General features: G+C 40.6%; 2 protein-coding genes across 3 annotated transcripts in view; both read right to left on the reverse strand.

The window, feature by feature from the left end:
• Nucleotides 1-4353, reverse strand: part of DRC1 (dynein regulatory complex subunit 1) — a 51066-nt gene extending 46713 nt beyond the window's left edge. The window contains exon 1 of the mRNA XM_067007941.1: nucleotides 4118-4353. Within this exon, the coding sequence (XP_066864042.1) occupies nucleotides 4118-4272 (155 nt within the window). The 5' untranslated portion in view covers nucleotides 4273-4353. The remainder of the gene's footprint in view (nucleotides 1-4117) is intronic.
• Nucleotides 4354-10087: 5734 nt separating this feature from the next.
• Nucleotides 10088-17002, reverse strand: part of SELENOI (selenoprotein I) — a 42293-nt gene continuing 35378 nt past the window's right edge. For both annotated transcript variants that reach the window (XR_010835607.1, XM_059079213.2), the window contains exons 9-10: nucleotides 15633-15815; nucleotides 10088-13448 (exon numbers count right to left, since the gene is read on the reverse strand). Coding sequence is in view for 1 of the 2 variants with exons in the window: in XM_059079213.2 (XP_058935196.1) it covers nucleotides 13350-13448; nucleotides 15633-15815 (282 nt within the window). In the remaining variant the exon portion in view is untranslated. The remainder of the gene's footprint in view (nucleotides 13449-15632; nucleotides 15816-17002) is intronic.

The raw sequence follows: 17002 nt of genomic DNA on the forward strand, positions 1-17002 counted from the left end.
TCTAGTTGCAGCGAGCAGTGGCTTCTCTTGTTACAGGGCACAGGCTTTAGGAGTGCAGGCTTCAGTAGTTGTGGCATGTGGGCTCAATAGTTGCAGCACGTGGGCTCTAGAGCACAAGGCCCAGTAGTTGTGGCGCACAGGCTTAGTTGCTCTGCCGCATGTGGGATCTTTGCAGACCAGGGATTGAACCAGTGTCCCCTGCATTGGCAGGCGGATTCTTAACCACTGTGCCACCAGGGAAACCCCTACTATTGTTTTTTAATAATATATATGTAAGCGTCAATATAACACCTTTCCATTTCTTATACTTTTTTTTTTTTTTTTTTTTTGCGGTACGCGGGCCTCTCACTGTTGTGGCCTCTCCCGTTGTGGAGCACAGGCTCCGGACATGCAGGCTCAGCGGCCATGGCTCACGGGCCCAGCCGCTCCGCGGCATGTGGGATCCTCCCGGACCGGGGCACGAACCCGCGTCCCCTGCATTGGCAGGCAGACTCTCAACCACTGCGCCACCAGGGAAGCCCCATTTCTTATACTTGAAGAAGGAAGTTAATTTGTAGAACTTGCAATTATACAGTTGGTCTCTGACACACAGACTCAGCTACACGCATGTGTTTTGAGAGCACAGTTGAAATTGTTCAGAACTGTCCCAGCTCACTTCAGCGCAGGGCACGTCCACAACCCCCCTATATATCCCAGCAGATTAGGGATTTGACATAAACAACACTAGCCCAGTTATTAGAAACATGAAGAAACTGAACCTGAGTTACTTCTATTCTGTCATTCTATACACAACTCGTTCTTTAAGTCCTGCGAATTCACTCCTTTGGGAACATTTCTTCATATGCCTTTTTCTTCCTTTTTTTCCCCAAAACACATGTAATTTTTCTTTTGGCCACATTGTGGGATCTTAGTTCCCCAACCAGGGATCGAACCCAGGGCCTCGGCAGTGAAAGCACAGAGTCCTAACCACTGGACCACCAGGGAATTCCCCACATGTAATTTAAAAGTATTCATTGGGACTTCCCTGGTGGCGCAGTGGTTAAGAATCCACCTGCCAATGCAGGGCACACGGGTTCAAGCCCTGGTCCGGGGCGATCCCACATGCCACGGAGCAACTAAGCCCGTGTGCCACAACTACTGAGCCTGCTCTCTAGAGCCCATGAGCCACAACTACTGAAGCCCGCGCGCCTAGATCCCGAGCTCCGCAGCAAGAGAAGTCACCACAATGAGAAGCCTGTGCACCGCAACGAAGATGCAACGCAGCCAAAAATAAATAAATAATTTTTAAAAACATATATAAAAGTATTCATCCATTACTTCTTTCTCATTTTGTATTGTTAATTTTATTTTTATTTTTTTAAAATTACTGGCACGGGGCTTCCCTGGTGGCACAGTGGTTGAGAGTCCTCCTGCCGATGCAGGGGACACAGGTTCGTGCCCCGGTCCGGGAAGATCCCACATGCCGCGGAGCGGCTGGGCCCGTGAGCCATGGCTGCTGAGCCTGCGTGTCCGGAGCCTGTGCTCCGCAACGGGAGAGACCACAACAGTGAGAGGCCCGAGTACCGGAAAAAAAAAAAAAAAAAAAAAAAAAAAAAATTACCAGCATGGTAATATAACAAAGTTCCATAAAAGAAAATGTTCACTGTCTGCTTTTCTTTTCAAGCTATTGTTATTATCTGTATTTTAGTAATTACCTGCTCCAAGCATCAAATTCATTAGGTACACTACTGCACCTCACTTATTTTTCTACCAGCCTCAACTGGCCATTCTATCTTATTCTCCTTGTCAGCGTTTCCTCTTCCATCAACTTCTAAATGCTGGGCTTTCTTAGGACTTAGCCATGAACACTTTTCTCATCCCTTTTTAATCCTCTTTCCCAGTGTAATTTAATTCATTCCTATGGTTCAAAATACAATCATAATGCTGCTGACTCTTTGCACTGGTACCTCTAATCCAGATCTCTTCTGAGTTTAAGGCCCACACCCAACTGCCTAGTGGACATCTCAATTTTAATGTCTTACAAAATTCGACTTCCCTTAATAGGGACAAAACCAAACCTTTGATTTTCAACTCCTGCCTTACCGCCCCCATCACTGTCTTTACCATCTCAATAAAAGGTACTACCGTCTATCTGCCCAGCTGTTCAAGCCATTCTAGCTTTTCCCCTGCGTTTCATCAGCATGTCCAATCAATCAGTAAATCCAGTCAATTTCAATCCCAAAATATGTCTGGAATGCATCTGCCTTATCTCCAAACCACTGCCACTAACTAGTTCAGACCGACTTCATCTCTCACCTGGACAAATACAACTGCTTCCTAACTGGACTCCTTACTTTCACTTCTGGCTCCTCCAAACCATTCCCCAAAGAGCAACCAGAGTGATCTTAACATACTTAGAAATTTGAGAAATTCTCACACTAGGTCCTTGGCCCGTGGGTAAGAGCTATCACCATGTGGAAGGTCAAATGGACACTCCGAAACTTCACCCGAGTGCATAAAAAGCACTATTGTCAGCCAGGGGGGATGGTGGGGATTAGTGTCACCCTTAGGGATCTCAAGGATTTGGGAGTGGTGGTGCCTATCAAATCTCCATTTAATTCACTGGTCTGGTCCCTGCAAAAACTGGATGGATACAAGATAATAACTGTCAATTACTGCAAGCTCAACTAAGCAGCAGTCCTAATCGCAGCTGACATGCAGGTGGGGTGTCTTTGCTAGAGCAGGTTAGTGTGGCCTTAGGTACATGGAAGGTAGCCACTGATTGGGCCAAATGCATTATTTTCTACCTCAATCAGGAAAAAGGATCAGGAAGTTCACATTTACATGGGACAGATAATGTATACTCACATAGGCCTCTCACTCACAGAGCCATTTTAACTCTCCTGATCTGTCAAAATATAGTCTGAATACATCAGGACCATCTGAATATCCCACAGAACATCACATTGATCTATTACATCAGGGTTGGCAAACATTGGCCTATGGGTCAAATCTGACCCACCTGTTTTTGTATGGCTCACAAGTGAAGAATGATTTTTACATTTTCAATTTTTTTTTTTTTTTAAAGATCAAGATGAATAGGCAGAGCGCAGAGGATTTTTAGGGCACTGAAACTATTCTGTACAATACTGTAATGGTGGAAACATGTCATTATATATCTATCAAGATCCATCAGTTGTAGCAAATGTACCACTCTGGTGGGGAAGGTTGATAGTGGAAGAGGTTATACATGTGTAGGGCTAGGGGGTATATGGGAAATCTCTGTACTTTCCACTCAATTTTTCTGTGAACCTAAAACTGCTCTAAAATATGAAATTTATTGATTTAGAAAAAAAGATCTAAATATGAGGGATATTTTGTGACACATGAACATTATATGAAATTCAGATTTCAGTGTTCTTTAGTAAAGTTTTATCGGAACCCAGCCACATCACTTTAGGGCCCTTGTGTCCAAAGGCCAGCAGACAAGAAGAGAAGCACCATCTTGGCAGGGCAGCTGACCCTGACCAGCAGGACAAGGTATAAGTGCTGTCACACTGAGAGGGTGTTCAGAGGGTAACGCAGGTTCCTCTTTGTACCCGCTTAAGACAAGGCCACTCCCTCTGTGAATGGACAGGTGCGGCAACCCCGGCCTGAGAACGGTGTGGTTATCAGCCTCAGAGACTGCAGGAAAAGGGGTTTGTGTCACACACCCACGTAAGCCACTGAGACCAGCAGAAGTGATAGCCGAGGTCCACTCCATAACTACTTGTGGAAGGAAGGCAGGCTGGGAGGCAAGGAGGAAAGAAAGACCTTGGCGGGCAGGTCATGGAGCCCGGCTCTTCAGCGTATGGCCCGCTGTGCCTGGCGCAGCAGGCTCTCAATGAACATGCTGGAGGGATTATGATTTCCGTCTTTGACTTTACTAGTGTGTTCAATGTTTTAATATCCCATGCTTTGTTTGAACCTTCTGGTAGGAATGTTTTCTATCTTATCAAGAAACAAGGCCGGCTCACACGTAGGGCACGCCGCCCCCTCACCTCAGCGGCTCCGGCCCGGAGAAGCCACCCCCTCATCCCCGCACCGCGTCACCGCACCCTGGGCGCTCCTTGGCGGGGCCCGCCCAAACCCAGCTCACCGCCTCCGAGCTTCCAGGCGCGCCGCGATGCGGAGGCGCCGGGCCTGGATCCGCTCCTGAGGGTTATCAGAATGTATCGAGGGCTCAAGAATCGGGGTGGCTAAATGCTCCTCCTCCTTCTCCTCCAGGACCCTCAGGGATCCTGGCGGATTCATGGCAGGTGCCTCCCGCCCCCAGGCAGCTCTGCCTGGACCACCGCCGGACTACCGCCTTGTTGCTAGCAACAAGCCGTTGCTAGGAAAAAACAGTCACCTAATCCGCAGCTGGCGTGGTTGCGCGCGCATCCCCTCAGGCTCCGCCCACTCGTGTTCCGAAAGCTATATCCCAGCTTGGGGCTTTATTCCTTTCTCCTGCAATTACGGTAATCCCCACGAAGGCCCGGGGGTATTAACGGAGGCTGGAAGATTTAAGAGCTGCACCAAGTTGTGATTCGTCACTTACTGACCCTGATGACTGATTCTTCATTCATCAAATAAATATTCATCAAAATCATATTCATCAAATATAATTGAGTGCCCACTCTATGCCAATCACTGTGCTAGCGCTGAGGATACAAGCGTTGTCCTTTCCTCATGGAGCGGATAGAATAGTAGGATCGATCGGAAAGTTTGAACTAAAGTATACTGTATCCATCTACTTGTCGTCCATTCTTTCTTTTTAATTTAATTTAATTTTTTTTTTTTTTTTTTTTTTGCGGTACGCAGACCTCTCACTGTTGTGGCCTCTCCCATTGCGGAGCACAGGGTCCGGACGCACAGGCTCAGTGGCCATGGCTCACGGGCCCAGCCGCTCCGCGGCATGTGGGATCTTCCCGGACCGGGGCACGAACCCGTGTCCCCTGCATTGGCAGGCGGATTCTCAACCACTGCGCCACCAGGGAAGCCCAGTTTTCTTTTTCAAATTAATTTTTCCAAGTGTACAAGTGGTAGGGAGATTTAGGAGTGCCAAAATCTTGGAGCAGTCGAGAGTCCAACACCTGCCTGGATCCTCGTCCCGTATCTAGCTGGGGTGAGGAGTCTGGAGGGTGGGGGAGGGGAAGGAGTTTGCTTCGGGCCTCAGGGCCCTCTACCAAATCTCTCTCTCCTTCAGTTGTGACCTCCAGCTTTAACCTTCCCCAGGGGCTGAGGAATCAGGAGCAAGATATAGTTCTGACCCCTAACTCCTCTAGGTCCTGGTTCACGTCTCCACCACCTGTGAGAAGAGACACACGTACAAGCATGTGTGCCCGTCCACGGCTGGGAGTAGGATACCCCGAGAAAGTCAGTGGGAATCTGGCTGTCACACAAGAGAGCAAAGGTACCATAAAGACCCATAAAGAGCGATCAGTAAGCTGCCTGGCCTAAAGCCGGGCATTTTTTTGTGATAAGGAATCTCCCTGTTTTGCTCTTTGAGCTTTTAAGCCTCATGCCTTTTTTCCCCTTTGCTCCACATCTGGGCAGCTGACTTAAAAAAAAAAAAACACCCTGGGTGCTCTCTCCTTTGGTGGGAGGTTCTTACTGTGTGTGCTGGGCACCCTCATCCTGGCCCTACCTCCCAACCATAACAATACCCCAGGCCAGCCTCCTTTCCTGGCTCTCTCCAGACATTTCCCAGCCAGCTGGGAGGTCTCTGCTGCTGTCAGAGACAGCCTCAATTATATAAATAACAAACGTTTTTCATAGGTGTGGAAAAAGACACTCTCATTCACTGCTGGAAAGACAACCCTTTAGGAAGACAGTTTTGCCAGTAGCAATAGTTTAAATAAGCGTATGCACTGAGTAGGCAATCCCACTTAAAATAATTATCCTTGAGAGATAATAGGTCTAGGCTATAGCCCCATGGGGCCAAAATTACATCAGTAATTTTTTTTAAGTTTATCAGTAGCTAAACCCAAGCTGGTTACCCCTGCTGAGTGTCAGGCCGGTGCTAGGTGTTTGAGGTTTGCATTTAGAAGGGAGGGGATAACTGCTACTGCGACCAAGAAGTTGGGAGAGCAGGGAATTAAGAGCACGGAAGCCAGAGAATTAGCCTGGGTTAAAATATGGGACATTTCCTCCCTCTCTTTAAACCTGTTACAGAAAAAAAATTTTAAATGCCCACTGCCAGAACTGGGAGATCAATTCTGATGTTAAAAAAATGGGAAATATTCTCCTCAGAAGTCATGTTAGAAAATATGAGTTTTTATAAGAGCTTATGGTTTGTTCATATACTAAAGTTTAGGTGTATTAAGGGTGGGTTATTAAGTTCCTGTGGAATTAGCCTGGAAAATTAACAGCATACACTAACACTCTTTCTACGGGAAGATGTTTTTGAGTATGAAACAACCACCTTACAAGCTAATGTAAGCGTGATCCAGTTATTGTGAGAACGATAAATATTGCCCAGTACCCAGTTCCGGGAGAGTCAAGAGCAGTATATTATGAAAAGCTGCTACTGCCATCTTCCCAGTACTCTGCTCTCTGAAACAAGTCACAGGACTATAGAACGCCCAGGAGCTGATCAAACACAACAAAACAAAACCTTTTAATGTTTTGCCCCAAATTAACCAATGACTCTCTGAGACCAGTGACTGGACATTATTTTTCTCCACATAGCTCCCCTCCCCTTTTGCACCTACCAAGGAAAAACAAAGAAGACAATCTGAAAACAATTAAAAGGATTTAAAAATCATTTTCTCTTTACTTTTATTACAATAAATATTTATCAGTAACAGAATTAAACAATTTTAAGTTAAAACCTACTGCATTACTTTTGTGTTTCACAGCAGCAGAAATAAACACAAATCCAGTTGAAAGAGCAAGGCTTCCAGAATCCAGTGGCAAGAAACAGTCAAGGTCTTGATTATCTGGGCTAGCAACAGGATCACCGATGACACAATGCTAATGGTGAAATGCACAGCTGTACTCTATTTGCACATGGAATTATCTAAGACTTCACAACATTCCAGCTAAGGAATTTAAGCAAATTGTGAAGCCCCATTTCCCGTAAGAGCTAGATTTCCCCCCCCATCAAGCCCGAGAGCACAACTGCTCCAGGGGCTGCCTTCTGGCCAGGAATGGGCCCCATCATCATTCAGACCCAGAAGCCTCAACTCTGGTGGAAGCAACCATCTTTCTCAAAAGCTTTCCGGCTCACACAATCCCTGGTGAAAGGGAAGGGGAAAGTGACATATGTCAAGGGCCTTTCTTGGGGACTGAGATGAATGGAAAGTAGGAAAGACTATGACTCCAGATAAGGAAGAGGCTTCACAGACTTATGGGCTACATGCAGATTTAGTCAACATGAAGAGACAGTCTAGTGAAGGCTTACCATCCTGCTGATAATCAAGAGTAGACTGCATGTATATACGAATATATCATACACATATATGCACAGAGAATATGTATACATATTAAATATGCATATATACACACACACCACACATAACCAGATAAAATAAATGCTACATTATTTGCTATGAACACAGCAAGTGCTAGACAGACCAGTTACTAACATGTTCAATTAAACTACTTGAAAGGGAAAATAAGACTTTGCGCTCCTTTCATCTTCTCTAATACATTCCACTTGTAGCAAACACACTCCAGTTACTTAAGTGGTATTGTTTCTAGGTACCTGAGAAGGGATGGAATCAGAATACTACAGAAAGCAACCTGCAACAGGACCAAGCTAAACAAATCAATAATTGATTCTGCCAGGATTCCTGCCGCCTATTCTTAGTCACAGGGCATGAAACCTTACTCAGAAAAGTATTGATTTCATTTCCTACAATTGGCTACAAACTTAATCTATTCTGTTAGATGGGAAGGGAAAGGGAGAAGGCAGGCAGCAGGGAGTTTACACCTCAGCAGTTGTTTGCTGCCTTCCCCTTTACCCACAGGAAATGCTACTTTAAAAAACAAAACTGAAATTTGGAGTTTAATACTGAATTCTGCTTTCTTGGCACATTCCAGAAAGAGGAAATGATTACATGTAGCTGGGTCTTTGTCTCCTGAATGGCTGCTCTAATAGGATAAGTTATATAAACAAAATAACCTACAAAAAATGTTCATATTGTGGGCAGTCTTAATTAGTACTTATTAAACTAAGTCTGATACTGAATGATACCAGTAATTCAAACAGATTCATAACGCAGCATTCAGAGATCTTGTAAAATAAAACAGGATCCTCCTATAACCTGATTCGTAACATCAAGTACTAAACTAAACATGCTTCTGGTCAAGAACTTACTCTTCAGAGATTAAAAAGTGCTTCTCAAGAATATCAGAATCTAGAATTCACGGTAAATTGTCTATGTTTCAATAAAAAGCCAGAATCAATTCCTATTCTAATTATTACCCATAGAAACTTCTCAAGAGAAGCCCTTAGCCTAAGAGCCATAAGGCATCCACAGCATTTAGCCACTCCTTGCGTCTTCGCTACTGTCTCTAATTACAATGTAGCATTAGCTACTCCATGGCCATGATCCAATTCACATGCTTTCAAAATAACACTACTCTGATTGAAACTGGCTTTCTAAGAATGATTCTATGAAGACCAAGACAATGTTAATGGCCTGTGGGAGACAATACTGTTGTGTCCAAATGGACCCTCCTCAAGACAAGGCTTTGTTAAATTATTCTAGAATCACTCCATGTGCCATTTGCCAATTCTGGGGACTGGGCCTTTCTGACCAAATGCAACACAACCCCCTCACTCAGGCCACCTGTGAAAAAAAGGCTACAAATGGTAAAACTTCTTTTGCTACCCAAAATATTAGCTCATTTAAGATGTCTGTAAGAAGACCAGGTCTCTGCTTAAAAACAGTCAATCAGCTAGATTACTATCTCTTGCATTTTTATTAAAAAGGAAAGCATTACTAGCATGTTTAAAAGGTTACGTTTATTTTGCACTGTAGAAACCCTGGAAATAAATTAGCCAGTAAATCCAATTCCCATGGCTTCACACAAAGGAAAAAGTAAACACATTGCCACTTTCTCTGGAAAAGTTAGACAACCATGATTTACCATATACCCTAAAGTAACTGCCTGCCAATAAGTTAGTCATCTGCACCACTGTCAAAGATGAAAAGTAAAATATACAAATCACATGGGTTACATAATTAATAAAGGAAAATCAGAAATTTACTTAAGCTTCCTAAAATGTACAGGGCATCACACTTTCAAGTTTCACAGTGATTAATTTAACACCATTTTACTGTTAAAACTGTCACTTAAAATGTACATGTCAAAGTGCTTCAAATGCAGCATACTAGTTAAAATTCTTCCTGGAAGGTTCAAGTACTGGCAGCTCACTTAAGGTTATTCACCCACAGGGTGTTCAAGAATGGGCATGCTGCCTTACAAGGACACCTCATAGGACAAAGAAAATTCTAGTCTGACTTCACAAATTTCCTATAGAGTGCTCACTGAGGTCAAGATAAAGGCCACTCTGAACATGAGAATCAACACAATCAAAGTTTTCTGTATCTGTTTTTGGCTTATTCGGGGACCCGACATCAAATGTTCTAGTCCATCAGGTTTACTTTGTTCCCTCTGGCATGTTCCCAGTCCTTGACTAGTCAAGAGAGATAAGGCAGTCGAGGAGATGTGAATGTGGCGAGATCTAGGGGCGACAGAGCAAGTGGGCGTCTCTGTCCTAGGCAGTGGCTAGTTAAAAACCCAGGTGAAGAATGAACAGGACGAGTTACAAATAGGCTTCTTGTTAAAATATAAAGGGGAAAAGTAGTCTTTGATTCAAACACCTTCAGATTATCTTTTTATCCTCCATAACTTAGAGAATCAAAGTCTGCTTTGGAAAGCAAGGTACATTCCGAATGTTTTTGGACTGACTACAAAATAAAGTAATTCTTTGAAAACTGAACACTTAGGAGTCTTTCAAATTCACCTTTGAACTTGAAGAAGTTAGCAGACGAATGACTAAGTTGTGACAATTTTAAACTGTGCACTGCAGTAGGATCATTGGGCACTAAAGTGATCTCTTCTTCCCCTTAAAGTGGGTACTATGCCTGCTTTCTCCTTTGCATGTTCCCCCAGTGCCCAGGCTCTAGGTCATGACCAATATTCTTTTTTTTTTTTTTTTTTCTTTTGGTAACTATTAAGGATTTGGGCAACCCTAGACATACACTCCTCTTCCTAACAGCTCTATATTTAAAAAAATGAAATGTTGGTGATAGTACTATAACATTCTAGGCCATAATCAGCACTGAACCTTCTTTTTGAAATTACAATTAAAAATAATTTAACCATGATATTATTAAAATGCCAGGGAAGACTATTTAGTTCTTTATGTGGAAGTTATTCACTCTATTACCCTTAAGACTAGAACCCATAAACTATGTCTATTACACATTAAGGGAGGAATGTTGGTTAAATTGTGGCAATTTAAAACTGTACGTTACACTAGGATCATGAATGCTATTGAAGGATTATAAAAGGCAGCATTAACATACTCAGGTAATTTTTAAGATTTTTCTATTCCCATGCCCCCCTCAAATATAGGGGAATTACTTTCTGACAAGCATAAAGGACATTTTTCATACCATAACCTGAAAAGAAACTTCTTACAGGTCTAGGTAATTTTGGTCAGAAGAAACACAAAGCAAACCTCTGGCCTGGCTAAGGCACTCTATTCTGCAAGGTACAGAAAACATGCATTTATGACCAATCATGCCACACTGCCCCCCAAAGGCAGCTCAGCGTATGCTGGGAGAAAGGCTGGCGTGTGAACGCACTCCAAAACATCATGCATAAGCCTAAAATATATTTTATACTTTGGAAATGTTATGATAATTGGCAATGACGTAAATTCACAAGAGCTCTTTGTAATGAAGTCCTGCTTCGGCTGCTGTATCACTACATAACAAATGGGGGCTTTCATGATGCACTTCAAGACAGCAGACTAAACCAAGAAAAAGAGTCAACCGTACACTAAAGATTCACAAGTCCACAGTATTCTGAAACAGTTAATTACTCACTTTCCATCTTTTATCTTCTTGACAGCCATCTTTCTTTCATCAAACCATGCCAATAAATCTGCCTATAGCATAATTCTTAACCACCATTGGGAAATGTTATAATGTATAGGCACAAAACAATTTTCAAATAAACCTGATGCAACAGAAAAAGAGCAGAAACACACTTTGAGGTAAAACAGCCCCAAAATTACAGGACATGACCCTATGCCAGAAGTAAAGGGGTTTTTTTGTTGTTGTTGTTATTTTTACTATACTGTACATGGTAAAGAAAGCCTGTGGTCCACATCTGTCATTTTATATTTATCAGTTCTTTTACAATACAGATTAACCTCATTTCTGTGTACAAGGTCAACAAAACAATAAAATGATTAGCTCAGAACTTTAAAACAAAGCTTTGTTCCAGACCCAAATTAACACTTTATCCAGTTCAATTTTACAGATGACACAGAACAAGGTATACAAAAAATAGAGTTACTTTTACTTAATTAGTTCATTCTCTGACCTCCATGATGGCAATTTATTAGCAAACATGAAACCACTACCCATATTTCCCTTCATCAATTTCTCACCTATTTTGTGTTCATTTTTGTCTCAGAGAAAGTCACCAAATATACCTCAACCTTTACAATTTTTTGAAATGAGTACAGAACCATATGTTAGCTCCTTGATGCCTCATTTCTAATAACCTGAATGACAATGATTAGACTTTACAAATTTAAAAACTGAAATATCAATTACATAGTTATTTGTACAAAGCAGCAGACTAAAATCCAACAGAGGAATACACTATAATTAAATTTGACGATGGTCACATTCACAGATAAATAATGATTATGGATTTAATTACATATCAACACAGTGGTGCCTATTTTATCCAAGTGCAATCCATCCAAAAAAAAGGGTTTAAGATACACTCTTCATTCAAGCACAAACTTCATTCAGTGGAAAATAAAAGAAAATCAGCCAGTAAATTTCATCACCACCAAATTAAATGGAGACAAAATAAAAAAAAGAAATAGCATATCCACATTCACGAAAAGGTGTGACCCTAAATAAAACGACCATATTAAAGTCGAAGAGATTTTTATGTTTGTCCGTAAACCTAAAAAATTACTCCAAGTCACACAAAGGGAGCACATACTCAGTAAGGCATATATATCAAAAATTTTCTTCAAGTGGGCAAGTGAGCAAGTTGGGGAAGAGAGAATTTCTACTTCTTTATCCTGTGTGAAATAAAAAACACAGCACTCTCTTCCACAGAAAAAGACAGAGGGAGAGAGGAAGGACAAATTAAATCAGAAAACTAATTTCATGGTGAGGTTCACAGTAGTAACTTCATAGTGAGGTTCATGAGATTCCTAACTCCTAAGAAAATTTTTCTTATACGGAAGTTTATCTGTGTTCCTCACAAGTAATTATTGTAAGACTGGGACTGTCACATGCATTCATATGATCACAGTTCATAGGCACCAAATCTCAGCAACTTGCAGCTGAGGGGGAAAAAAATGCCACATTTAAACAATGAACCATGCCAATGAGTGAGCTACAATTTACAATCCATTCTCTACTAAGTCCCAAGAGAATATTTTTCTTTAAAAGAAAATTAAACCATTTATCAAGATGCGTTCCATAACAAAGAGAGCCAGAATACTAGAGAATATATATATATATATATATATATATATATATATATATATATATATATATATTAGCTCTCTGAGCACATGAGGACAAAAGGCATTTCCATGGGAAAGAGAAACCAGTATTTGGCAACTGTATATTGTTTTGTAATCATTTGGCATCTCTTGCTGAAGATGACTTGCGCTTATCTCTTCCCTATGTTGGATTTGGGCTACTGATAGCTTCCACAGCTAAAGACCTACTACTAAGTACCAAATATGAAAACATATTGGGTCTTCTGAATGTCATCAGTGTTCCTCAACAAATTGGGGGGTTTTAAAAATAAAAACCAAGGCATCTTTAACTCTGTATGAACCAAAACATTATGGACTCCTGAAGCTAAAATTACTAGGAACATTTTGCTGGTCTAATGTATATTATGTTTAACCAAAACATCACATGGCTTTAGAAAAAACAAAATAAAAGAAGCTGGGAGTTAGTAGGTTGAAAATTCCACAAGTTCAGATCATTATGTATCACTCCTGCTGTCCAAGTACCACACACACTGAGTTCCCATGTCTGTTATGCAGATCAGTTTAGTTCAATGGTGATGGATGAAATATTTACAAGCATCTTATTTACAGGACTTCTTTCTGTAGATTACAGGCCAACATTCTTTTCTTCCATTCCTAGTCAATCTGAGTTTGGTTTCCTCAATGAGAAGGGGTAAATCTGAAAATGGTTGCTCAGCTGCTTTACCTATAGAAAACCAGAACATGAGGCAATGACAAATGCATACGTAATTTTTTTTAAAAAAAAGCATACAGAATTCACCCTCTGGAGACAACAATTTACTGGCATGGCAAAAATCATCAGAAATGAAGAGGTTTTTCTGGACTAGGATAGCTGTAGAGCTAGCTGGCTGAATGAGTACTAGAACTACCCTGGGAGAGTTAGGACTTAAACTTGGGTCTGCCCAACGCCAAAATCTAGTCTTTCCAGAACCCTCCAGACCACACAGCCTTACATTCAAATCTACTGAAAAATTATAGAGTTGACTTATAGTATCTATCAGATCAAATATTTACATATATGGTTAGAGTCAATGTTCACCTTCTTGTAACACTTCTAGGTAATCATTCCTAATCTGATGAAACAGTATAAAACTAGATCCGTAAATTTTTGAGTTTAACCCATATAAGTTAGGGTATCCCTAGTGGGTAGGCAAAAGCAAGGTAATGTGCCAGTCAGCAAATATGGTTTATTTAATCCTTCTTATTTCCATTTTTCTTCATAATATTTACACTTCAATAGTTCAAGTGAATGTTTTTGTGTGGTATAGCAAGTTTTATCTTCTGGTCAGAAGTTGCAGAAGTGTTAAGAGAGCAGAAAGACAGACCAAAAAAAGACGCTCCTGGGATTTTTTTCAGTTAGCTTGAGCTTAATATTTATTTTCCAGGTTTTTAACAATGAAAACGTACTGCTTTTGTAAATTAAATGTGCTTTGGTTTGGTTTGGCGTGTGTATATGGTTTTCTAAAGATATGCTTCTGAGGGTTATAATAAGTTAAAACAATTATGAAAGACACTGGTAACTGTGCTCTACTTCATGCATATGACTGATGAAATATCAGAATAAAGTCTTCAGAGTGTTGATATAAAGCATATAACGTTAAATTTGCACAAACCAAAACATAAATGATTATGTCTTCATGTCACAATTCATAGACTTATCATGGCTTATTTCATCTATTTTGTTCCAACAAATGTGGGCTACTTAGGGGAGAAACACTAAGGGAAGAAACATATGCAAGGTATAAGACGTTGTTATCAAGCATGACAGGTGCCCCCGTTTTAAAAATATGTCTGACAATACAGAAGTAAAGACATTTTGTTTCTCAAACTGATTCACAGCAGGGTTCCTTTCAAAACAAACACACCAAATAGAAGTATTTTTAAAACCACAGAAATATGAATACCCTATCACACAACCCGACTGCTATGAAATTATCCTCAGAAAAAAAGCAAATGGAGGAAAAAAAATATTATTCCAGATAGTTCACTTCAACTTTATTTATAATAGTGAAAATCTGGTATTAAGTAATCTCCTCGATGGAATATTGTACAGCAATTCAAAATCATAGTCATGAGACCATGCTAAGATATGTAAAATAATTAGAAAAGAATGTTACAGTGTGAGGAAAAAGAAACTAAACTGCATGGTTCTGATTTTCATTTTATTATACCTATCTTAGTCCATTTGTCCTGAAACCCATTTCTTATTTTAGAAGAGAATATTAAGGTTTGCAGAACACTTCTTAAATCTACTCTCTTCTATATTTCCCCTTATAAAAACACCCCTGAAGCTAAAGAAGCAAGCATAGAAATAGATAAACAACAAGTAAGATGATTTTGTCCTATATATAATTAAAAGCACAAAAGAATTTATAATTCTTTACCAAGAAAATGGTTTACATTTCTTCTCACTTAAAAACAAGAACTAGGGCTTCCCTGGTGGCACAGTGGTTGAGAGCCCCCCTGCCAATGTTGGGGACACGGGTTCGTGCCCCGGTCCGGGAGGATCCTGCGTGCCGCGGAGCTGCTGGGCCCGTGGCCCGTGGCCGCTGGGCCTGTGCATCCGGAGCCTGTGCTCCGCGACGGAAGAGGCCACAGTGGTGAGAGGTCCGCGAACCACAAAAAAAACCAAAAACAAAAACAAGAACTAATTCCTCACAATAATTATCTAGCTTTGAAATTATTTGTAGTTACTAGGACATATTCATTACAGAAATGATATCACGCACCTGGATATTATCCAAAATTTAGAGAATATCCCCAAATTCTTCCAGCTACTATAATAAGCAAGTTTCTTCTGAAATTCTCCCTCACCTCCGTTCCACTATTTAAGAATCAAATGGAAGCAATTTTGTTCTAGATTACTCACCACTCGTACTCCATAATGGATGTGGGCCAGAGTGAAAGCAGTTGTTAATGTAAACAGGAGAATGCTCTCAATGTAAGAGGCTACTCCTACATTTACCACTATGACAACCAAGAAGAGAGGAACCAGAAACCAGTTCAAAGTTGGGCACCGGGTACTGCTCATTTGACAAACAATCAGCTGACACTTGAAGTTATTAAAAAAAAAAGAGAGAGAATGAAAATTCAATTAGCAAAGCACGAGTCACTCCAACATTTAAAAAGCATTCAAGTACGTGTACATTACATTATTATCAAGTTCAGCGATTCTCAACTGCTCAGGAGCCCAACTGGACCTCTACCCCAACCTTCAAACCCGTGGACCCTCAGACTGTGTGTCAGAAGAGACTGGAAGATAATTTAGTAAGGATGCTACAGAAGGCATTCTTCTACTGGGTAACAGTTTGGATAAAAGAAATTTCTCCCAATTTTAAGATTCTATGATATACGACAACAATTTTCTCAGAACACCCTCCCACAGCACCACACAACTAAATTTCTTCATGGTGATGAGGAGATGCTACCTCCAATTCAGTCATGTTATCATACAACACCTCAAAACCTCTTTGGCTCTCTTTACTTTCAACACCTTACTCAAATATAGTTTTATTCCTTCAGAGATACATTTTATACAATGCATTAATGTTTTCAGATCTTTAAACCCTATGAAATCAGTATGACTTGGGATAGTAAACACAAGTTACACACATGGAAACATAAACTCAGTGGCTAAGTTAAAAAAATAAAAACTTATTAAGGACCTGGCCTGAGCTAGAGCACAGGCTTCCTGGCTGTCAGGACTAACAGGGTCTTTTCTCAAGTCCTCCTGATCTTTCCTCCCTGTCTGCCCTCTTGCTGGGCCAGAGCAGAGAAAGGGATTTTTTAACATATGTAGTATTTACTACAAAGTTTTAAATTCTATGTTATTAATTTAAAAATCAGTTGATTAAAAAACGTGTGTGTGTGTGTGTGTGTTTCCTCTCTCAAAAACCCCTTCCAAGCTCCCTAAATTAATCGTTAGATATGCTTCCATTTCAACCACACTATAAATAATATTTAGAGCCTGAAGGGAATTGTTCCATGAATTCTTCAGGCAACCAAAACAAAAAATTTAAATTATGCCATGGTTCCAAAATACTACAGCAGTCCCCAAATCCTACTGGTTTCAAACAAAAAAATAAAATAACTTTCAGCATGTTCTGTCTTTGAGGTTATTAATTATTCTTTCCAATTTCTGATATAAGATCTTTAAATTAAAATCTGCTTATTCTAATACTATATAAGGTTTCTCAAACTATTGAATTCTGTCAAATATTTCTTATATGTATTACGATT

The sequence above is a fragment of the Kogia breviceps genome, chromosome 11 (genome assembly GCF_026419965.1).
Source record: "Kogia breviceps isolate mKogBre1 chromosome 11, mKogBre1 haplotype 1, whole genome shotgun sequence".
NCBI classification, from domain to species: domain Eukaryota; kingdom Metazoa; phylum Chordata; class Mammalia; order Artiodactyla; family Physeteridae; genus Kogia; species Kogia breviceps.